This window comes from Amblyomma americanum, chromosome 4, assembly GCF_052857255.1.
Source record: "Amblyomma americanum isolate KBUSLIRL-KWMA chromosome 4, ASM5285725v1, whole genome shotgun sequence".
In the NCBI taxonomy this organism is placed as follows: Eukaryota; Metazoa; Arthropoda; class Arachnida; order Ixodida; family Ixodidae; genus Amblyomma; species Amblyomma americanum.
In genome coordinates, this window is record NC_135500.1 from 72978137 (window position 1) to 73002010 (window position 23874).

Below are 23874 nucleotides of genomic sequence, written 5' to 3' on the forward strand. Positions count from 1 at the left end.
TTAATCTCTGAAGATAATGCATTCCTGCCATCTCAATCTGCGTCCTTTGTTGCCCTGCACTCATTGCTTGCAAGAGTGGCAGATCGGGCTAGTTGGTATTTTTCCATAAAGACGGGGACGAAGCGAGACGAGACACCACAGCGCTGCCGGTCCCTGATGGTGACAATATAGCTGCACCTATTCTCGATATACTGCGCGTCTGCAACTTTGCGCTGCCCCTTACGTTTGCTTCTGTCAAGGCCAACACACTGTTCCTACCAGTTCTGAATTTCAGGTTCTGCCCTTTAGTACTTCCATCCGGAATCTGTGTGGCCATGCTTTTTCGCCTTTCTTTTTGCCAAGTCGCTGCATTAGATGCTACCCTAGTTCGCGGCCCCGATGCCACCCGCCAGCATTTCCCATTTTTAACGGACGTGTTCACTCCCCGTAAGCCACTGACCCCTAACCTGCATAATCTGCTAAGCTTTTCACACATTTTTCGTCTTTTTTGAACATTTTTATTTGCATAAAACTGCCCTCGGTCAAGCTGTCACGCATCACATAGGAACTGGTGGTGCCCTCCTGACTGCTGGCACTCCTACCGTATGTCCCGCATCAAGCGCCATGTTATCTAAAACGAGGTAGTAAAACTGCTTGCCAAAAACATCTTGGAGCCTTCCCGGAGTCCTTGGGACTAACCAATCATCCTCTAAAAAATATGGCTTTTAGCAGTCTGCTTGGAGTACCAACACCTCAATACGATTCACCAAAAAAAGATGTCTAGCCATTGCCACGAATCAATGACACCCTTGATTGTCTCTAAGACGCCAAATTTTTCTCCTCCACAGGTCTTCGCCCTGGCTATAGGCAAATCGCCATAGATGAACAAGACCGTGAGAAGACGGCATTTGTTGCGCCGGCTAGGCTGTACGAATATGAGGTTATAACGTTTGGATAATGCTATGCCCCTGCCACCTTCGAACACATGATGGAAACAAATAGCCCCACCTAGCACCTTGGCAGCACTTGTACCGCTATGCGAGCAATATACGCTTCACTGCAACCTCGTGACTAGGATAGTGCTTACCTTAACGTTGAATTTGCAAAGAACTTCTTCCTTCATGACACTGTGATTGCTCCCTAGTCTATCTTTTGCACGGCTAAGAGCTCCTGTTACCTGTGGATAGAGCTTTATACCTTTACTGCTCTACTTGCTGAATATTCCCATGACGTGATTGCCTGTTTCGACCAAGCCCACCATCTAGCATGCTCCCGACTACTCGCCTCACAGAAATCACACCAGGACTATTACATCCGCCATCACCACATGGTTTCTTCCTCGCCCTAACTACCCTGCCCTGCTTTGGTTACCATCTCGCAGCATCAGGTTCTCTGTTCTGTGCTAGGTCACTGCCGTAACCTATGAAATCACTCCGGCCTTCTTGCAGACTACCTTCGACCCACCTCAGCCATATATTGTGCAGCTCTTGTGCTTCAGACCCTGCCAATTGCTGTGCCCTGATGTGCCCCAATCTGACTACAATGCGACTAGGTTTTGCGCCTGGAGGGCCGTGCTGCAGATAATCAGTGACATCGAAGTGACCGAAGTGTTTCAGTGGCCCATGTTCCTGCTCTCAGTGCTCGCTGCTTTTGTGGTCAGTGCGGGTTCTTTCCTCATTGCCTGTGCACCATGTCCAAATCATCACTGCATCTTTCGTCACGTACTGTGTTTACAGTTGTAAGTCAACATGAATGTAAGTCGCTCCCCGCCGCTAAATATTATATGCGAAACGAAAAAAGGACCCGTTCCACGATGAAAATTTATTATCTAGAAGGTCCCCACTCATTGGTGCTCATTGGTGGGGTGCTGCAATCACTGCGGCGGCCTACAGCATATTCGTCATCGAGTGGAATTCCACACTTTGCAATCAACCGCATCACGACATCACACGGAATAGCCGCCCATGCTGGAAGTATCTACACGAACACATTCGCCCGAGAGGCTGTGCTCACGCACCCTGTTGGCATAAGTTCTCTGCCTTCCAGACAGCACCCATATTTTGTCCAACGGAAATCTGTTTGTTTGGCATCACAGTGGAAAATTTCGCGCCATATCCGTCGCCACTCCCACGAACCGGCAAATCAGAAACGTTGAACTGGTGGCCACTCACGCGGTTTTAGTTTCTTCGACAAAAATAATGAGCAGCCTGCAGTGAATAAACACCAAATGCTTTTTGGGCCGGAGATCTTATTATGAATGAAGAAACACGTGGCTGGAAGTCAAGTCGAACGTGCCAACAACAAGAACTGAAAGACAAACCTAACGCTTGAAAAACGCATAGTCAGGACACGGCTTAAATCATGGATTCCGAAAGCACAGCACAGACATTCAATCATTACAAGGTGTGAATTTCTGGCAAAAAAATTCAGGCATTATGAGTTAGAGCCTTCCAACGCTGCTACACATCTTCTTGGTAGAGGAGGCGCCTAGTTACAAAGGGAAATCTTTAAAACCTTCCACATTATAGGGGAGGTGAAAATTGTTTAGCAAGCGATATATTACTTTGTTGGGATATGTCAGAGGCTGTCTACCTTATGTGCTTAGACACTAATATCTTTGGGGTTTTTCCCTTTTTACTGTTAATTCCTGTGCAGTGTAGACATGTTCTATTGAACTCTACTTGTGGGTCTTTCATCAAAGTAATAAATTCAGTTATCTTTTACTGCACCTCCTGCATTTATTTCTTTGTCCTCATCTGAAGTGGTTATCTTTCATTATATGGTGATATTTATGCTATACAGATATATATAATATGGGGTGCTTTGCTAGCCCCAGAAATGATGCTTAGGCTATGAAGGTTATTGTAGAGGATTCCAGATAAGTTAAGACCAGCTGGAGCCTTTTACCATGCATCCATATTGCAGGGCAAATGAGCGATATTAGTTTTTGGCTGCATAAAAATGCTGCTACCATATCTGGATTCTATCCCACGATCTTAAGCTTTTCTACTACATGACGTATACGGGCAAAATTAAGCGCCGAGGATACCAGTTAGCAAAATAACTGCACATATGAACTAGCCTGCACTCTTTCTACCTTCTTTCGATCCATCTTTTCTGTCCTGGAAGTATTTACTCATGAATGAGATGACTATAATCAATTATTTGAAAACTTACCAACACATGTGCATCGGAAATGCACCCTTGAGTTAATTTTTATTTTTGATCTGCTTTTGCTCGACTGCACAACAAATTTAGCGACATATAGGCAATTTTTGGGGGACTAGACTTTTTCATGTATTTTGTCGCGTTAATATGAAATTTTCAGTGTAGGTAATGGCAAAGTGGAAATTCACAGATCCTATTGGTGTTAATTTATTCTTGCCATGTCACTATATGCAATGATCAAGACAAAACCTCAATTTCTCCATAACTATGTTTTCTTTCCTGTAATTTGAAATTTTTATGAAAGTATGTATAAATGCCATGATGACGCCTTCATTTTATCTTTTGTGCTTTCCAAAGCGACAGTGCTCCGTCGATGCGCATTACCGTTTGTTACATCGTATGAACGACTGTGAAGGAAACTTTCTATGTAGAATCTGTCATATCGAAAGCCACCTTCAAAACGTATTGGTCGACTTAGTACAAATGTGTAGTACCAGCTTACAGTACATTAGCGTTCACACTAGAAAAAACTTCTGTTACATGATGAGACGCCATTGTACATCTTACAACCAGCTCAGCACTTAAGAGAGCATTAAATTGTGATAAATAAAATGACCGTCTGAATAACGCAGTTGGGCCTTAGAAAATTTTAACAGATTGAACTTCACTGCAGACATCTCTACACAGAAGCGACCTGAAAATTATTTGTGAGCGTATTTATTCGTCTTTCTTAACACTTAACTATTGCAGACAACTTGATTTATGAACAGTTTTACTGGGGAACCTAGTGTAGATATTAACAACCTGCAACTGTTTATAATATTTATTAAGCATACAGTAGAAACATTTCATTGTTTCGCGGCTGCCTTTATGACTTTCATTTTTTGTTCACATTAATGCTATTGCTTCACTATGCCATTGATTCGCTATGCCATTGCCCGACTTATACTAATATTCTTGGTGGTTTGAAGCATACTGCACATTGCAAATATAGAAACTGATTGAAACACCCTGGTCAGGAATGTACATACTTAGGTGTAATATATAGTTTGCTGGTGCCACCAGCTCTCGAGAAATATGGCTGCCTTTCTTGCGACCTATGACAGTGTAGCGGAAAAAAATTGCCATCACAAGTGATGCGCCTTCTTCGCTCGCAACACGCGCTGGCTCCGGCTGCACGAAGCCACGTGCTAAGGAAAATAAGAGCAGTTTCGCACCTGGTTCCTTGCTTGTTTTCTTCGTCCGCGCCGCACTCGTCTAATTTGTAGGGGACTCTAGTCTGCGCCGCTCTAAACTATATAGGGACGGACTCTCCAGCAGACCTGTCACAGTGCTTCTCTTGATTAAATTTTATCATATAAGATTCGCATTCTGGTTTTCTATACTCTGAACATCACTGAGTACATTCTGAATATAAGGTGTGATCTAGCCTCGAAGAACATTGTCATGCAGTTGAGTGCTGTAAACTGAGCTTTTCATTCAGCACTTTTGGAATGCCTAGTATGATTATATTCTTTCTTTTGAACAAATTTACTCAAGCTGATTAGCATCTGCCGCGCAGCGTTTCTAAGCACCTTATGCTGTAGTGAATGTAGCAGTAATCATTTGCGTAATTCCAAGTGGCATCCTATCCGTTTCTGTTCATCTGCTGTTTTTTTTTCAACTGCTGTGCTATCATTCTGGCATCTGTAACTCAATTTTTTTCATCTCTGATTGCTCATCAAAAATTTTGAGTGGTTGAGTACACTGTTTTTGACAGCTACAAAAGACTAAAAAATCACATTTGTATTTAGATCATACTACAAATTTATGCATTATTACTCTCTGCATTGAATTAATGGCTTACAGTGTGAACTGTTGACGAAGAAAATATGGTCTTTATCTAATATCTTTGCGGAGAGGTAGGGCATGATCCTACAAACTCCCGGCATTCTGCAAATAGCATGCAAAATGAATTCGTGGCCCCATACAAAAAGTCTGAAATGCACTTCTGCACTTTCCTGCTCTCGATGTCGCTGACCTGCAGCCCTGCCTGAAAAGCGTAAAACCATGCAGCAGCTCCGTCGCATACAATGCGAGCGCCGACGGTGCGGAGGAGACATCAAGAGCGTGAAAGGTTTCTGCCACTGATGGCGGTTGGTCTGACGCATCGGCATCTTCACTATCACTGTCAGGCTCCTCGAGTTCATCTTCGTCTGCTTCAATAACTCTTCCATGCTTCTTAACCCGCATGTAGTAGCGTCGTCAGTGACGGTTAAGTCGTGAGCCGAAAACTTGAGTTGCGAGACTGTCCCAGGCTTCAATCGTGGAATCATCACCGGCCTCTTGATTTTCTCCTTCCGGAGCCAGATCACATTCCATGCTGAATCCACATTTTCGAAAACAATTCAAGATTATGCCTGCAGTCGCACTGTCCCAAGACATGCCTAAGAAGTGCACTGCGTCTAACAGACTTATCCTCAAATGCACATCTGTGAGCTCAATTTTCGACAAACGTTGCCTCGCAAAAGCCCTTTGAAGCGACGCTTAACGTTTCGAAGGATTCCAGCGTCTAGTGGCAACAGCTGGCTGCTAGTGTTCCCTGGCAGGAAACTGTGATGTTGGTGAAAGTCATTTACATTGGGTGGGCAGAACACTTGTCGACAAAAAGTATAATCCTTCGATTTTTATTCCATTTCACGGTCCGGGTTTGTCAGGAACTCACGAAATGCATCTGCAATCATCCAGGTCTTTCGGTTCTTTGAACAAAACAGGCCAACGTCCTGCCCACTGGAAACACCTCTGCTCCTTGGACTTCCGATTACTGTAATCTGCAGCTTCCCCAAGCCGTCAGAATTGCAGCAAAAAGGCACTGACACTCGTTCCTTGCCTTTCTGGCCGCCCTGGCATGCCTGGCCTTTCAAGCACAAAGTCCTTTTCAGTTGCAGGTTGAAGAGGCCCGCATCGTCAGCATTAAATATGGCGCGCGGCGCATACTCCGAAATCAGAGCCGGCAGCGTGTTCAGGCAGTAGTCGACAGCTGACTCTTCCACTTTCCATCTCCAAAGACGACACAATCCATGCCTCTCTTTAAATCGATGCAGCCATCATTCAGAGACCCGGAAAGCTTCCATTCCAAGAGAAAGCACGATGTTTTCAACTTTTTTCTAGCAGTACCTTGCCATCCACTTTAATGCCAGCCGCGGTTACTTGTTGAAACCATGTCATCAGGACCTCTTCTAGCTTAACATGCATCGCCGCCTTCACCTGCATGATGTTGACACCGAAGTTCTGATTCTTCTTGAAGAAAATATATCGCTGTAAAACAATGGTCCAATATGTCGACGGTGCCGGCCATAACTCTTTTCCAAAGTCGACACGTTTCTTTGCTCGGTTTTCATCAACCTTCTTGAGTATACCAAGCTTTTGTTTAAAAGAAAGTGCCTTCCGCTTCTGCAACATGTCAACAGCGAACGCTTGCACAGCTTGCGTCTTTGCCACGTTTGCTCCGACCATGTTGAACTCGGCGAAACGCACACGGCAGCGACGAACGAGGGAAATGGACTGGCACAGCCAGAGGCAGCGGCCTCCTGGCAAGCTCCCAGCAGCTGCGAGACAACTTTTTTGGTAAGCCAATCCGCTTCCAGTAAGTGGGTGACGTAGCCCTGTCAGGAACGCGACTCACCTTGACTCGTGGGGTTTCTAGAGACAACGTGTTGTAGCTCGTGCCCGTCGAGACCGGCGAAAGGGAGGCGGGGGTACAGAAGGCCGGCGGTGGCAGCGTGCACGGGGTGCTGGTCGTGTGTTCGTATCATACGCGCCGGCTTGCAAAGTTGTTCGTATAATCCCAAATTGTAACGCATTTTGTACAATGTAGCCCGTCCAAGACACTTTCGAATTTCGTATCATCCCGAAATTCGTGTCAACCATAATCGTATTATCGAGATTCTACTGAGATAGTCTGAAGAAATACTTTCAGGAAGTGCTTGTTTCCGACAATACCTTGGAACTATTGCAATATCGAAATATCTATAAAATGAGACTTATGGCTTCTACCATACATCTAACCATCATATTGAAAACGCCAGTGTTATCTATTACTGATTTCACTTTATTGAAATTACTAAACGTGTTCCCTTTTTTATAAATCTGGCTACATGTCGCTTCTGTTCAAATACAGGCTAATTGCTTTGAGATCACAGCAGACATTAAGAAAAATGCTAGAACAGGCCACTAATAAGCACATCATGCTCTATCTGCGCTGAGATATTTACTGTCTAACTTTGGACGTTTTTTAGGCTGGGATTTATTATGCCTAAAGAACGTTTCTGCGTAAAGCATGCCACGAAACTAAACATTGCTGTTTACAACCAGGATCATACATTTTTGATAAAATTGCCCAAATAATTTGAAACTGATATATATTGAAAACATCTTGCTGAAGATATTGTTCTACTAAATAAACCTCAATTATTTAACTGGATTTTTAAGTTTTTGCTCACAATGCTCGCATTTCGTTTCTTACTGTTTAGCTGACTCTGCTGCTTTTGGTGTGAAGTCAGGAGTTATTTCAACCCCTGTCTTACGCCGCTAGGTTTTTATAAATATAAATGGTTTTCGGTGTATAATCGCTTGTAATTTTTGTCTTTACGCTCATCATCGTGTTTTGTAAAGACGATTAACATTTAGAAAAGCGATGATCGCGTAGAGTCATACTCCAGGTTTGGAAATTGTTCCAGCATCTGGGACATAACTGAGAAGTAGTTGTAGCTGGGCGTGGTGGTTCATATTTGCGAAAGACACAGGAGCGAGAAAATATGAACCCATATATACTGTGGAAACTGGGCAACGCTGCGTTATGTTCCATATGCGTTATTTTCCATAGCGCTGCAAGAACTCGGGGCACAAACACAAGCGCTAAACTTCCACTAAGGCTTTATGTAGGGCACAGATAATTCATACATGAAGAAAAAAACGATACGTATCAGATTACACAAGATATATTGGGAACAACAACCTTAAAGAGCAAATGCAGCATGTTTCTTCTGTTGGCATACTGCTGTGAGTCTAAAAATGCCTCATCATTCTTTGTCATCGACAATGACGGACTGCTGACGCTGCTTTCAGATCCAGCTCTTTCGATTGCAGCGGCCTCAATAATTTCTCTTGTTAATCTATTCGCTTTTCTCCCAATCACCTCGCATTCACCGTGAATCTAGCGCTATGCATCGGCCTTTCTATGCTTTGAACGAAGTGCATCCTTGTGGGACGCTTTCAGTCAGGCTCAAGCTTTCTTTGATTTTGCGTGTATACTGCGGGATGCCGTCCCTCGTCATACGGAGAAGGATCTGAACCCTCCTGGGCATCTGAGAAGCCTGGCGGCCTCCTCCTCAAGCTCGTCAAAGAAGCGGTGCAGCCGTCCAAGCGACGCCTACAGCGCTGACACCATCGATTACTTCAGCGAGGTCAGCAGCGAGGACGACTTTGAGACTTACCTCAACCGGAGGACCAAGAGAAGACTTCGAAGAGCCGGATCGTCATCAATTGAGTCCGCTGTAAAAACAAGCGGCAACACACCGGCACACACCATCCTCGTCCTTCCTGTGCAGCCAACCAACCATATAAGACGGCTTAAAAGACAAGTCGTCTCCGTACAACTCGAGGCACTCGTGCCTAACGAAATCAGAGACGTTTGATTGAACACGTACGCGGAAGAACATTGTAGCCATTGACGTCCATCATGCGGCTGCGCTGGAGCCACTGCGGGCCATAACTCAGCTCGGCGGTTTATCAGTCCGTGCGATTATCCCGCTCTGCGGTGAAGAGTCCTCTTCGGGCGTAATCTGTGATGTCGACGAGGCTATCACGCGAGATGTTTTGCTCATACTCGTGAGGCCGGCAAACGAAGGCACCGTAATTCTACGGGTATTATGTCTGAGCAACGCCCGTTGTGTGAAGATTCTCTTCCGTCACACTGGAAGGTGGGTTATTTCCGTCATGCCGTGCGGCCATTTATTCCAAAACCCCTGCAGTGCCACAAATGTTTAGAACTGGGTCATTTGAGCGCAATCTGCGATAACACTAGAAGAGTGCGCTCTCGTTGCGCCGCTCACAGCGCTGAGTTCTGTAATGCACAACTACTTAGACAGAGAGTGAGAAAGACAAACGGAAAGGCAGGGAGGTTAACTAGGCAACGGGCCTCAAGACGCGTCATCTAAGAATTGTCGGCACATAAAAAACGAGCATCCCGTTCAAACGAAAATGGTTCGGGACAATTCTGAGCACCGTGAAGCTGCTGTGACTGTTCGGAAAAAACGTTCTCGCCGCAAGAACAATTCAAGAAAGTCTATTGAAAAAATCAACCAAACTGACGCGCCTACGGCACCTCCTTCTCAACCTCCACTCATGCCACGACGTCCACGTGTATCCAGTCAGCGAAATATCGCCAAGGATAATTAGACCTCTTCGTGTGCGGACGCTTGGCCAGCGCTTCCGCCGTTACGTCCTGCTGAGCTTCCTCACCGCAAGCTCCCATCACCGAGCCCACCTATCTTTAGAGAAGGGCTCCCAGAGCAAGATCGCCAAGCCCTCATAATACTTAGGACAGTGGTCAACGCGACTCGCCCTCTGATACAGGCCCTGCAATCGTCAACCACCCTAAGCGTCTTACTGGAGCTGGACTCCCTGGTCCGAGCACTACAAGATCTTGAATACAGAATCGCTGGCCAGCTTCCCACGTTTCGTGAGGAAGTCAGGGGCGCTGAGGTCTTTCAGTGGAACCCAAGAGGCCTCAAGTCACAATTCGCAAGGTTTGGGTAATATGTTTTCAACAACCACTTCCCGATATTTGTCATCTGCGAACCTAACTTATCCAAAGCAAACAGGCTTTCCGGGTGGGTGCCCTTCTTTTCTTCGACATGCGGGGAGCGCAGCAAAGTTCTGGTCTACATCCGCACCGACAAACCATACGTTTGCTGCCCAGTTAACCCCACAATGACAATTAATACATGTGTTTCAAAGTCAACAAAAGATTCATAGAGCCCACACTGAATGCGCCGTATGTCTCCCCCTCCTCTCAATTGGACTGCGAGAGGTTGAGAACAAATAAAGATGCAACCAGGGCTCTTTGAATTATTATCGGAGGTTTCAACGCCCACCACCAACTGTAGGAAAGTCTTATAGTCAATGCCAGAGGGAGGAATCTGGCCTTAATTCCTTCAGAAATTTAACCTTACGTAATGAATGACGGCTGCCCGACATATCGGCGAGGCAGTTTATACAGCAGTTGCCTAGATATGACGCTAGTTTCGCGGTCTCTGCACAGGCGTGTCCAGTACTTTTGTGATGCGGAGACCCACGAGAGTGACCCTATGCCCACATACCTCAAGATTCCGGGTCTTGGGGCGTCCGGCCCAACAAAACACGCGCACATCGATTCGACGGTGTTTAAAACTCTAATGGAAGAGGCGTGAAAAGAAGCCCAAAGTTCCAGTTTGAAGTACATCATAGCATCAGCAATGAAGGCTGCTAGAGTCTTCCACCGGTCAACCAGAATGCGCATCGAATTTGATATCTAGTTAGACCACCTACGTGCTATTCGTCGGCGTGCAGAAAGACGTTACAGACGGACCAAATGCGTAAGGAACCTCAGAGAGGCGCGTCATTTGCAGAGGAAATTCAAGCGACGAATGAACACGTTGGCAGAAGAGTTCAGAAAGTCTTTCTGTCAATCTCTGGATCCTCGAAAGCACGTTTCCCTCATTTGGCGGACAGTCCCGATCAAACCGCACGACAGAATTTTTTGTCGCGCATCTGTCGCGCGACACAATTTTGTGTCGCAAGACAAGCTGTCTTGTCGTACCTTGTGCCGTGCGACAAACTTCGTGTCGTGGGTTCTTTCGCGCGACAAAGTTGTTTCTAGTAGGTTCTGCCGCACGACAGACATCTTTCCTGCATTTTGTCGTGCGAAGAAGGTCCCTGTCGCAACATTTGTCGCGCGACAGGTTTCTGTCGCAGGTACTGTCGCGCGACAGTGGGAGTCGTGCCGCGCGACAGAGATTGCGTGCCTCAGCAAAGTTGCCTGTCGTGGGTTCAGTCGCGCGACAGACTTCTAGCGCGCCTCTTTTCACGCGACAAAAGTACCTGTAGTGCGGCCTGTCGCGCGACACAACAGCCTGTCGTGGGATATGCCGCGCGACAGATACCTGTCGTGGGATGAGTCACGCGACAGATACCTGTCGTGGATTGTGCCGCGCGATAGATACCTATCGTGGGATGTGTCATACGACAGATTCCTGGTAAGGGTAATTATTTTACTGCAGAATTCTAGAAATACTGTCGCGCGGCCGTGTGACAGCGATAGGATCAAATTGACCAAAGACGCTTCAAAGCGCGTTCACTGTGGCGAGTCGCGAAGAGGATGCGAGGTGCTCTGGTCTGTTGGTGACGGGCACCGAGCGAAATGAAGTGCTCATTCACATTGGCGAATCGAGTTTTCAACTCGCTTCCCGCGACCTGGCTCTCTCACCGAACGAGAATTGGCTTAGAGGAGAGGCACTGCTCGAGCACTCACCTAATTCCCTTCTGTTCCCACATGACAATGTGACGAAAGTAGTGCATGCTCAAGAGTATAATGCGGCTTTGAAAGCCCAAAAAGCTGTATGCACAAGCGGCGAAGCCAGCAGTGCCTGCGTATCCGCACGCTCTTGCGGTGGCGGCATGTAGCTGCAGCCACGACAGCGCCTGCACACCAGTCGGTGTGCGCAAGTCGAATGGCGCTACTGAAAGTCAGTGTCCTCTTGGCTTCTGTGACATGTTGAAGCCATGTAACATAATGTACCGCTACTACTATATGCGCAGAAAAAACCAAGGACACTTCTATGCGTCGCGGAAAAGAATGTCGTTAATCGTCAATCAGGGAAAATTACTCGCCATAACCATCCGGCCACACAACGGCAGCATATGTGTACATGCACGCAGTTCTCTGTATAAATGTTCAAAGCAACCCCGATATCATTTTTCCGCGCGTTTCAGTTTTAAGAGCGTCAGCTCTTACTACTTACGTTTGTCAAGGACACGTCTGTCTGCAGGGAAGGTCAAATTAGCCAAGACAGTTACCACACTATATCACATAGCAACAGCGGGCGCGCAGAGCCTCAGTTGTCACAGATACCTTCGATCCGTTTTACATATGCCAGTATAGCGGCTATCGAAGTGGAACCCCGGGGACCCCCATTTGCATCAAATTTGGGGGCCGCCCGTTTGACGCATAACGATCGAAGTGGTGTCATTTGACTTGTCATGTTCCTGAGGATAAAAGAAATATTTAGATGAAGCCCAAAATATGTGTGGGATTCGCACCGACGACCTTTTCACCCCCAAACCGTGCATTCCGGGGACTTCCAGACAGCCATAAGGCCTAATCGTTTGTCGCAGAGAGTTCCGGATGCAGTCAAACAATTCATCTTGTTGTAATGCACACGTTTGTAAAATTCGTTAGCAGATATATAAGGAGGAAACATACCGGATATAGCGAAGGTGGCTGTAAATCGCAATAGTAGTGCAAAATCTTTGAAGTAGATGACGCTGCTTGTATCTTAGAACGAATGTTTCCGAAACGAAATGCCCTCAGATGTTTGTATTTTGTCTTCTCCACGTTTGCTGAGCACCCCGATCTAGCACCCCGATCTAAACACTTGAAGCTCTCGTAGCTAACGCTCTTAAGTCCAACGCTGATGCAGTGTTGGCGGAGAATTTTCTTTAGCGGCAGTGACGTGGTGCTTATCATAAAATAGCAAAAAAAATACTTTACGATGTCGTTCATTGCCTTCACTGAAAATTTCATAACGGTGACTCGAAAATGTCGCTAAATATAGACAGCAGCGTATGCAGCCGAAGGTGAAATGCGGCGGCCGGCGAATTTGAATCGATTTGATTCTCGGTCGAAATGAGAATAAAGTCTTGGGACTGACATCAACCGCGCTTTAAAGAGTTTCGCCTGCTTTGACACAGTCTAGCTCCTGTGCACCCGCGCTCGGTCCTCTAAACTACTCTGGTCCCAGTGTGACTGTGTGCTATGACAATCTGAGCGAAAAGGAGGATGTCTGGGGGTTTTGATGTGCACCACGGCCATACAGTTGAGCGACATGATAACGTACGGGCGCGGCATGCCAGCCTGAATACCGGCCGCCAGCGTCAGAAAAATGCGACAGTAATGTTTGTTCAAGTCCATACTAAGCCGTCGGATGGAGTATCGTTGGCCAATATCTAGTCGTTGGTAGAAGCGATAACAGGAATACAAACAAATGTCTCCCCACGGCGCCTTTAATTGCTGCTGCTCAATCGCGGCTCCCCTGGCCTCAGCTGGCTCCGCTCCTGAAGGTGTCGCGGAAACCGAGCATATCTTTGTTTTACTACGAGACGAGGTTCACAGTAAAACGATGACGAGAGCTGCACCTCAGCGCTAGCCAGTTTCGAAGTGCACTCAGATGCTGCATCGATGCGAAACCGGCTAGGCTTAGCGACGACTAGGGCAGCCAGGGGGTAGCGCGTAGTTCATTGCCCGGCGCGCCCGCGGGCGGCGTCGTTCCCGAAAGCTCGCCTCGCTCACTCCCGCTGGCTCACTGATTGGCTCAACAGCTTGGGACCTTCACTTGGAAGGCTGGAAAATCGAGAAGCGAGCGACTGGCGCTGCGACTGAGCGATACTTTATGCCCACGCTTGCACTACTGGTGAACAACCTTTAACGCACATATGCATGGGTTATCGGCTGCTTTGCGGCGAGTCTTAGTTAAGATAGTCCGCGACGCCATCGTCACCGTCCGTGACGCACAGGCTGAAAACTTCAATTCCAGTACGTGCCGAAACAACTCGTATTTTTCGTAACGATACGAGCTCGAAAACACGCCTGCTTCGATGCGCTAGTGGGCTCTTGCTTGTTAAACTACACGCGATCAGGATGCGGCGAGTGCTAGCCACTGTTGCATATTAGCTAAAGTGAGACGCAAGTATCGACGTAGTTTCGTAACGCAGTTGATATCAAAGCACTCCGCTTGTACTGGTCACCGATTAAGCTGTTAAGTTTCATGATCTCCGGTGAGCGTGCCAGTGTCGCGCAAATTAATGCATCGCAGCTACTCTCCATCGTGCCAATTGGGTTCACCTTATCCACGATATTCGGCAGCTTGAGATACGGCGCTTTTCTTCGCTGTTTTTGTCGCAACTTAGTGATTTTATCTGGCATCAAACGAAATTGCATTCTGTCAACACCGTCGTCTGCTCCGTCGTCTGCTAGTGCATCCGGGTCACTTAGGGGGATCACAGGATCGCAGCTTCTACAAACGACATGCCAGAAAAAGTAACTGAAAGCGCTTTAGTATTCTTAAATAATCTAAAAATAATTTAAAATAAATGCAGTGTCTTTGTTGTGAAGATAATATATGTATTCATGGTTTAAAAAACAAATTTTTTTGTCGGTTGTAATTTTTCACCGACACGAAAGCGCAGCCGTCGGCGCCATTGCAGCGCAACCGACAACGCGTGTTTTGTATTATTTGCCTCTTTGAGGCATTGCTTGAGTACTTGTACGGCGGACACGTGTGAAGAACTCATTCAATAGGAAGGTGAGCAGGAGTGTGTTTTGGAAGCCAACGACCAGGATTTCGGCCTGTCAACATTGGCGAGATTCAACGGGTAAGCCATGAAGAGTGCTGCGACGTCTTTTCATCTGTTAGGGGAACGAAGACTCCTGCGCTGTTTTACTAAGCCTGGATGAATCGCATGGCCGGTGAGTCCCGCTCTGCGTTTCTTTGCTAATGATCTGTATTCACACGCGCTATTTGTATGCGGCTATATAGGGATGTGAGTGGAGGCAGTCCGCCTGCGGTTGCCGCAGCTATAATGCGGCGCCAAAAAAGCAGGGCCTATATCCTGCATGACAAGTGTTGTTCTCATTGTCTTTATGTGCATTTATTACTCGCGTGCCATGGTAAATAAAAATGGCACCAGGTATAACAGAGTTACGCTTTCGCTTGCTAGCGCTTGGACACTCGGTGCAAAAGCATGGATTTGCACTGCGTAGAAGACGATGAGCGAGAAGTGCCGCGCGGCGGAGCGCTCGCGCTACGCCAGCTGCAATCAGACACCGCACTATTTTGCTCAGGGTTAGTACTCATCGGATTAGTGCTTGTGCCTTAATATGCGTCATACTAAATTTTGAGACAGTGATCGCATGCGAAAGGCTAGTTCATATTCATCGCCTTGTCATTTGTAAACTTGTCTGTGCTTCCCCAGTGGAACAGGATTTGAGGCAGTGTTATGTGAAAGATAGATCAATCTTGCGTCTCCTGAGCTGTAAACGTTGATGCTTCGTCTCCTTCTGAGCACTGCGAGCTGTCGGATATGCAACTGCACAATTATTTAGGATTTCTACCTTTTTGCTATATCCCTCGCTTTTGTGGCCCGCATTCAAGTCGTTCCCCATTGCCGATGGTTTTTTTGTTACTTATTTTCGCTTTGTTATTTATTCTTGGTTGCGTGCCATCAGCTGTGGTGCCGGCGATTTTCCGAGCTCGGAACTCTTCCCAGGCACGGGATCCTACCCACAGACCTCCCTTCGCCGCACTCACGAGTGTTCTTCGGTATTTTTTTGTTTCACTTGCCTTTACTTGCATTGCCAGTCGACAAATTTGTGCAGCTTTTAATTGTATGCAGATTTGTTAAATGCGCTAGCAATTTTTCTATGATGCCAAGCTGTGCTGTGAGATATCAAGCTTCTTGCTAGTGAAGGCATGCTTTTTTCCATTCTCTCCTCATTTAACCAAGGAAGACTGGTTGCAACTTTCAATTTATTACCTAGACATTGGTGCAAGGCACCATGATAGGAATTAATGAAAACCTGCACATCCTATATTAAAATTGGTGTGCGGTATTTCAGCCAGCTCATCTTTCAGTGTGGTTATAACAGTCATTGTGACTCTTCTCAAAGAATGTATATGGGTGCATTACATAAAATCTGCTCATTTGTTTTGTCATGGGCTAGCTCATTGGTTTTTTATTTACTTATATAACGTCTAAGTTTAGTTTTTAAAGCAGTAGACGATTTCCTCTCTTGTCATTCATGACATGGCTACAGCCACTGACAGCTGTTGCTCTGGATGTATTTATTTGCAGTTGCCAGCGGCCAGCATCTATTGGGCCATGTGTGCTTCCTGCCTTCGGCTGTGTCATCCGTCCTGATCCGTTCATGGTAGTTATTCTTTTTCAGCGATGCATATCTTAGCTGCCTATTTAGAAAAATATTTTCAATATAGGCTTGCAGCTAGGTTTAAAAATGCATGAAACTCTACATGCACTTCACAGCAGTACCTCAGCTTATAATTACCGGAACTGTAGACTTGTACAAAATATAGTCGCTGATGTAGCTCTTGACGCAGAACATAAACGTGCTTTGACATTGCACACCTGTTGCCTGGTATGCATATGTGTCCTCGAAAAGGACCTATATGTTCATTTATCCCTTTAAAAACATTGTGCTCTACAATGATGGTTTACCAGTACCTCTGACACAGAGACCAAATTGTCAGTCAGTAATGTAACATTGCACGATGACACCAATCCTTGTATGGTATAGCATCCTTGCAATGCACTGGGCAAGCTGCTGTCAGCACAGATTTATTGCTGGTTTATTGCCATAGCATATGGTTATACTGCACAGTTTGTACCTCTACCTTCTTAAAGCTTTATACTTGAAAAATTTAAAATTAGTTAAAGGAAAATTCAAGGAAATGTAACAGTAACTGTCTCACATTTTGGTGGACACTTGAACCGTGATATAAGGGAGGGATATAGAAGGGAAGTAATGAAGAGCTGATGCCCATGTTAGATGCCCCTCTTTAGTTAAACATACCTCGCAATTAACACATTTGGTGCAAAACAAACATGGGACTTGCACGCTCACAAGCACCCTCATGTCAGTAAAACAAAGTGCCAATGTTGCCGTACTTTAGAGCTTTGCTCCTAAAAGCGCAGCTGACTGCTGCTCAAAGCTGAGAGCAAAAATATGTCTACTTTTCCTCATGTGCAGTCTGCGGTGCTGGTGCCATTTGCAATGGTGATTGACATTGAGTTGCATGATGCTCAGTCTGTTCCTGGAGTTAGTGATTTTGTCTGTCGTGTGAATGTGCTGTTAAAATTAGTGCAGAACAATGGTTCTCTAGTTCATTTTAGGTAACTGTCTCCTGTGCCACATGCTACCACCCTTTTTCCTCAAATTTCCTAATCTCATTTAGCGACCTGATTGCCACCCATTCATGCATTCACCTACTCCTGGAATCCTCCCAGTGTTTTAGTGTGGTATTGCTTATATCTTCTCTGCATTACACATGCACTGCCTCTTTTTTTTATTTAGTCAAGATATCTCAGTTCCTGTTTCTTGCATAAGCATAAGAGGCTACTCAAGTGCTCCATCTGGGCTTGTGATGCAATGTGTAGGGTGCTTCGTTTTTGGGTAAAACCTGGTTTCTTCTTACTGTTGCACCAAAAAAGATTCTTAAAGATCAGGTTCAACACAATTTCTGTGCAAATGTGCCTGTAAAAAAGTGTGGTTTGAAGGAGCACAAACCCAAGAACTGCTGGAGTGTTGTGGATGTCACATTATTTTTCTGACAGATTTTTTAAACAATTCTGGTTATTTTCTTTCTCTTTTAATGTTTATTGTTTGTCGGTTGCTTATAATTTTTGGATAAACTGAAAGCTACATGTACTGACTGGTATTTCATTCCAATAATTATACCCATTATTATGAAGCTGTGTTGGAAGGTAGGTGTGCATTTAGTATGCGCGCTTTGAATTTCAGTTATTGTTTCTGTAATGCAAAATGGAAGACAGGTCTCTGCTGTGCGAGTTTTTTGCGATGGAGTGAAAGTACCTGGAGCAGCATTTGCTACTGTGTCACCCAGCCAAAAGTTCTCCCACAGACCACTGAGCTTCTGAATACCTATGGCTTAAAGCTCGAAGCGCTGGTTGCCCTTTCCGAGATTTTCTGCATTAACGAGTGCAAGCCCAAGGACTCAGAGCTAACAAGCATTTGAAACCATAGAGCTATACACAGTAGTGCTGGGGCCGTGCAGCAAGTCAGTGTGAATTAGATCGCGATAAACATGGTTTACTGTAGAAAGCTAGTGTGAAAAAATAGTTGCGCTCACAGAAACCGCTGTTTCTTAGTCGGTCATTTAAACAAAGCAATGCATGTAAAATTTTATATCTCACTGATCCCTCAATTTTTTTCCAGCTAAAGACCAAGAGTTGCATGGAAGTTGTGCAAGCCACCAAGTTGCGTGTGATTTTTGCCAGGGACCTGGTGCAGGCTTGGAAATTAGTGGATGGCCAGTGGTATTCACTCAGCAAGGCAAGCTTTTTCTGTAAGTACAGTTGTTGGCATGGCATTGCTTAGGAACGCATGCACTAATCTGACTACTCTATGCCTGCCCATGCTTCAAGAATAATGAAGTACATGAAAAAAATTGATTGCCGAAAAAAAATTGCCGCTTCTGTTATGTTTTTCCAGGAAAGTATTTGCCATTTAAAGGGCTGTGAAAACCTTAAAAATTATTATGTGCTTGTTGTGGCTTTTTTTTCAAATTTCTTCCATGTCTATGTTGGCCTGACCTTGTAGCTTGTCTGCATGAGATTGGCTGCTGCCTACAGTTCGCTTTTTTGTTGCTCCTTTATTGCCTGTCACAATCTTTACTTTGCGTGGCAGTGTCATGCAGTTTGGGAAGTAATCTGATCTTATTTCTGCATTGGCCTGTAGTGCAAGCTTTTGCATGTGGGGCAGGCTTATGGTGTCCTTTTGTTTGCTGCAACTGCAGTTTGGCCATGAGGGTTAGAGGCTTAGTCCTTTTTTTATTTTGATGCAGTGTCGTATACTTCAAGCATAAATTAATGAAGTAAGCACTATTTTTTGTAATAAATGAACATTCATTATAGCTGTGGCCATTATAAATGCACTTGACTCTAAAATGGCTTTCTTTCGGCATTCAGTATTACATCTTAAAACCAGCCGGAAGACACAAAACAGGAGAAGAGATGAGCACAAGATAAGGCTGGTCTAACAACTGAAATTTTATTGAAGGAAAGTGGCAAAAGAAGACCTGCAAAGAGATTCAAGCACGCAAGACCCCAAAGCAGTGAGAGGGCAAAAAATAACCGAAAGGCACTGACGTACTAGTAAACCATCTAAAAAACTAATTCCTTACAGTGAAGGTTCACCGACGGTTTAGCCAGGCACTTGTTTTTAGCCTTACTGATGTAGTAAGCCTCAACTATATCAGGATAGATTTATCACTTCCCTAAACCACTGATGTGCCGCAGAAATCAGGCGTGCAAAGGAAAAGGTCGTTCTCCGCTTGCATTCACGAGGTGCAGGTGAAAATTCGCCTTCCTCTCTATACAGTGAAAGTGCTCTCAGCCAGGTGCACATTCAGATATCTGCTTGTCTGCCCATAGTAGTTTCAGCTACGAGGCAGTGGAATGCAAAAAACCGGTTTACTTTTGCAAGTGGTGAACATTTTTATCTGCCACTCTGCATAGCGGACGATTACCCGTAGTTGTATCAAGCCTAGTTTGAACGAAGAAGCAAAGGGCTCATACCTTACTTTTAGCGGTCAAGACAACAGCAACATCATACTTTGGTGCAACTTTCTTGGGATGGTGCGAAATGGCGTGCAGGTAAGGTATAGAGCCCGTCTTTTTGGGCTGCTCAACGACGTCAGCATCATGTGAACGGTGTTCCGTTCCCTCGGGAGAGTAAAAACACACTCTGACAGGTGCGCAAGATGGGCAAGTGGGAACCCAGGTGCCATTGGCTTGGAAACCTGCTCTGAGAATGCATTCTAAACACTGTGATGGCATGACTTCCATAAAGCAGTCGTGATGCATGTGATTGCCAACCTGTCCTTCACCAGCCTCGAGTGGTTCAACTCGTAGCTAAGAGGCTTCCTGATCTTGGGCTTTGGCGCCAACATATGTGGTCGTCCGCAAAGCGCAGGTCTAAGTCAAGAAGCTACAAACGGTTATGCTTAGTGAAATTAGGACCTAAAAAATAGGCTTTGACCACATGCCTAAAGGTTTCTAAAACGTCTTGTGCCAACTTATCTGAGCCCTCCTTGTGCAAAAAAATTAGGTAGCTATCAACATAACGAAATGCTACTATGCTGAGGCCTTCCAAACAGGGCTTTGATGCGGTATCGACTCTGGACAGAAGAATGTCGCGGAGGAACAGTGCAACCTGGGACCCTCTGCATATGCCTGATTTCTGATGTAAATACCGCCTTGCCAACTCACAAAAGTGGAGTTCTGTGGAGTTCTAGTTTCTTGTGGACAGCAACCTGGGCAGGTGCTCTGCAGTGAGCATCGACATGGAGGGCCTGCACTATTCATTGTCACATGATAGACCTCTGAGGTATGTGCAAACGGCATCAGGGTGAACAATGAACATGCTTTTACAGATGATTGCGTGATTTCGGTTGCTGGCTTCTTGGGGCTGTTGTCCTTTTACTGCAAATCCGCATTTGTCAGTTGGCAGGGCGGTATTTACACGCAGGTCGTACCTTTGCTCAGCAACATTTTTTTGTCTAAAGTCGATAAGGCATTAGAGCCCTGTTTTGGAGACCTTGGAATAGTAGCATTTCGTTATGTTCATGACCGTCTAATTTTTCTAGACATAGAAGGGTCAGATAAGTTGGCACAATATGTTTTAGGAGTCTTTAAGGCATGCGGTCAAGGCCTGTCTTTTACATCAGAATTGTCTAAGCAGAACCGTTAGCAGTTTCTTGATGCAGACTTGTGCTTTGTGGACGAATATGTTTGTCGGGGCTACAGCTAAAGATCGGGGAAGGCTCTTTTTAGCTACGAGTCGGACCACTCGTTGTTGGAGAAGGATGGTGAAGAGGTGTATTTGTCGCTGGTTAAGGTCAGTAAAGATGGAAACACTTGATGGGTGTGCAATCGTGTGCATGACATCAGCTTTAGATAAGTCATGCCATCACTGCTGAGGACGCATTCTTGTAGCAGGTTTCCAAGCAGCTGGGTTCCCACTTGCCCATCTCAACAACCTGTTGTATGTTTTCACTCGCTCGAGGGTAAGGAGCACATACTCCGGTGATGCTGATACACCTTACCTCCACAGTATTTCACAGTCTCAAGAAAGTCGCGGGAAAACGTAATGCTACTGTTGTCTTAACAGCGAAGTGCAAGACAGGAGGCCTTTGCGCCGCCATTAAAAAGGCTTGATAAAACTGGGTACTTGTCCACAATGGACAGTGTCACAAAAAAGATTCACCACTTGCAAAAGTAATGGAGTTTATTGCGTTCCACTGCCTTATGGCTGCAACTAATATGGGCAGACAGGCAGATATTTGAATTTGCACTTGACTGAGCACTTTCACTCTATAGGGGGAGGCAAATTCTAATCTGGCACTGTATGCTCAATCTTGTGAATGCAAATCTGAGGATAACATGTCTCTTTGCACGCCTAATTTCCACGACACATCAGTGGTTTATGGAAGGGATAAATCTGTCGGTAGATAGTTGAGGCTTACTACATCGGTAAGGCTAAGGACACGTGTGGCTAAGCCATCGGAAAACCTTCACCGTAAGGAATTTTTGCTTTTTTAGATGATTCATTAGTATGCCAGTGACCTTTGATTGCACTTCGCCCTTTCACTGCTTTGGGTTATTGTGCGCTTGTATCTCTTCGCGGGTCTCCTTTTGGGGCTTTCCTTCAATGATGCTGCCGCAGTGGCTCAGTGGTTATGGCGCTCGGCTACTGTCCCAAAAGACGCAGGTTCGATCCTGGCTGCACCAGTCAAATTTCAATGGAGGCGAAATTTTAGAGGCCCGTGTACTGTGCGTTGTCAGTGCACGCTAATGAACCCCAGGTGGTCGAAATTTCTGGAGCCCTCCACTACGGCGTCCCTCATAGCCCGAGTCGCTTTGGGACGTTAAACCATCACAAATCAAATAATCAAAATCTTCAATTAAATTTTTGTTAGTCCCGCCTCTTGAGCTCATGTCTTCTTGTGTGTTCTGGCTGCTTTTAAGGTGAGTCAGTACCAACTCGGCCAGTCATAAGCCTTGTTCAGTATTACAACATTTTGAATAAAGTGAGAAGTTTACTAGGCTATGTTGCCGGGGATCGTGTCCGCAGCAGTTGTGGGCAACTCAGAAGAGGATGATGTGAGGATGATGTGAGGATGCTGCTCGAAAAGAAAATTTCATAATCGGATGATTATTTACAGCCAAAAATGTCCAAAAAGTGGCTGGGCCAAGGAAAAAGTGCCGCGAAATTTGAAAACGCTCAAAGTAGGTGGAGCTACAGCGTAGTGCCAAGTTTGAAAAATTGGAAGTATGGACAAAGCCAAAGCTTGGCGCCAAGTTTGAAAACTCGAAATGAGCAATAACGTGACCAGTGATAAGTGTCCTATACCTAACCAGGAGATAGAATAAAGAATGATAAATTAGAGGCAATTAGGTAATTATTGAGAAGCGAAAGGCAATGAACGCGTGATTAGACTGGGCGGGTATTCAGTGAGTGGGCAGGAACGATCCGTGGAAGGAAATTTGAAAACTCGAAATCGTTGCTGGAATGAAATGAGGGTAAAATAAGAGTTCATCGATAACCAATCAAGTCAACGAGAAAACAACCATGGCGCCAAATTTGAAAGGCGACCAGTGTCGAGGAAGCATCAATGCTTTCACATTTTTTTTGCGCAGGTAGCAGCAGTGATCTCTATTTTTTGTTTTTTTTTTCAGCCAAGACAAAAACTATTTTTCTTGGCTCATGGGCGATGTATCTAGGAACCTGCGGTCAGGACAACGCTGGACAGCATGCATCAGCAAGCTCGAAAAAAAAGCACGAAACAGTAAATAAATATTGATCATTTTCATTTCAATTCTAGTGGTTTTGTGCACGAATTATTCTGGAATGCACAAAGCTTGTGTTAATTGACAGGCGACCATTAACAAGCTGTGCATTTTTGTGCATAGCCTACTCCAGAACACAAATCCTGTGTTAATTGACAGGTGACAGTAACGACTGTTACACAGTGTATGAGCACTACACAAGACACACTACAGAAGACAAGGCAAACTACAGAAGACAAGACAGACTACAGAAGACAAGACAGACTACAGAAGACAAGACAGACTACAGAAGTCAAGACAGACTACAAAAGAGAGGACAAACTACAGAAGACAGACTATAAAAGACAAGACAGACTACAGAAGACAAGACAGACTACAGAAGACAAGACAGACTACAGAAGTCAAGACAGACTACAAAAGAGAGGACAAACTACAGAAGACAGACTATAAAAGACAAGACAGACTACAGAAGACAGGACTACAAAAGACAAGACAGACTACAGAAGACAAGACAGACTACAGAAGACATGCCCAAAATACGACAAGACTACAGACTACAGAAATTTTCTGTCTTAGAATCCTGTAGTGCGTTTTGACTGGGGTGCGAGGGCTTCGAACACTTCCACAGCAAAGACAGCCTTTCTATGCGTTGGCTTTACACCAAAACCATCACCAGATTAAAGTTGCAACTAACTTCTGCAAGACAATTGCGGGTGCAATGTTTACCTCGGGTTCTCAGCGTAATTCTCATGCATCACGGGATTCAGCGAAGATGTCTTTACTCCTGAAGAGCATGATGCTGTCCTTGCAGAAAGTAAGCTTTCG

General features: G+C 45.4%; 1 protein-coding gene across 1 annotated transcript; it reads left to right on the forward strand.

Moving 5' to 3' along the window:
• Nucleotides 1-14586: 14586 nt before the first annotated feature.
• On the forward strand, nt 14587-23590 carry LOC144130175 (uncharacterized). The gene is made up of 5 exons (XM_077664175.1): nt 14587-14911; nt 15671-15764; nt 16297-16372; nt 18416-18545; nt 22939-23590. The coding sequence occupies exons 1-5, from the start codon at nt 14896-14898 to the stop codon at nt 23061-23063; spliced, it is 441 nt and encodes a 146-aa protein (XP_077520301.1). The 5' UTR covers nt 14587-14895; the 3' UTR covers nt 23064-23590.
• Nucleotides 23591-23874: the final 284 nt, after the last annotated feature.

Coding starts and splice junctions, on each gene's coding strand:
- LOC144130175 (XM_077664175.1), top strand. Junction 16,373..18,415: donor TCCGTCCTGATCCGTTCATG/GTAGTTATTCTT, acceptor ATTTTTTTCCAG/CTAAAGACCAAGAGTTGCAT. Junction 18,546..22,938: donor CAGCAAGGCAAGCTTTTTCT/GTAAGTACAGTT, acceptor TTTTTTTTTCAG/CCAAGACAAAAACTATTTTT.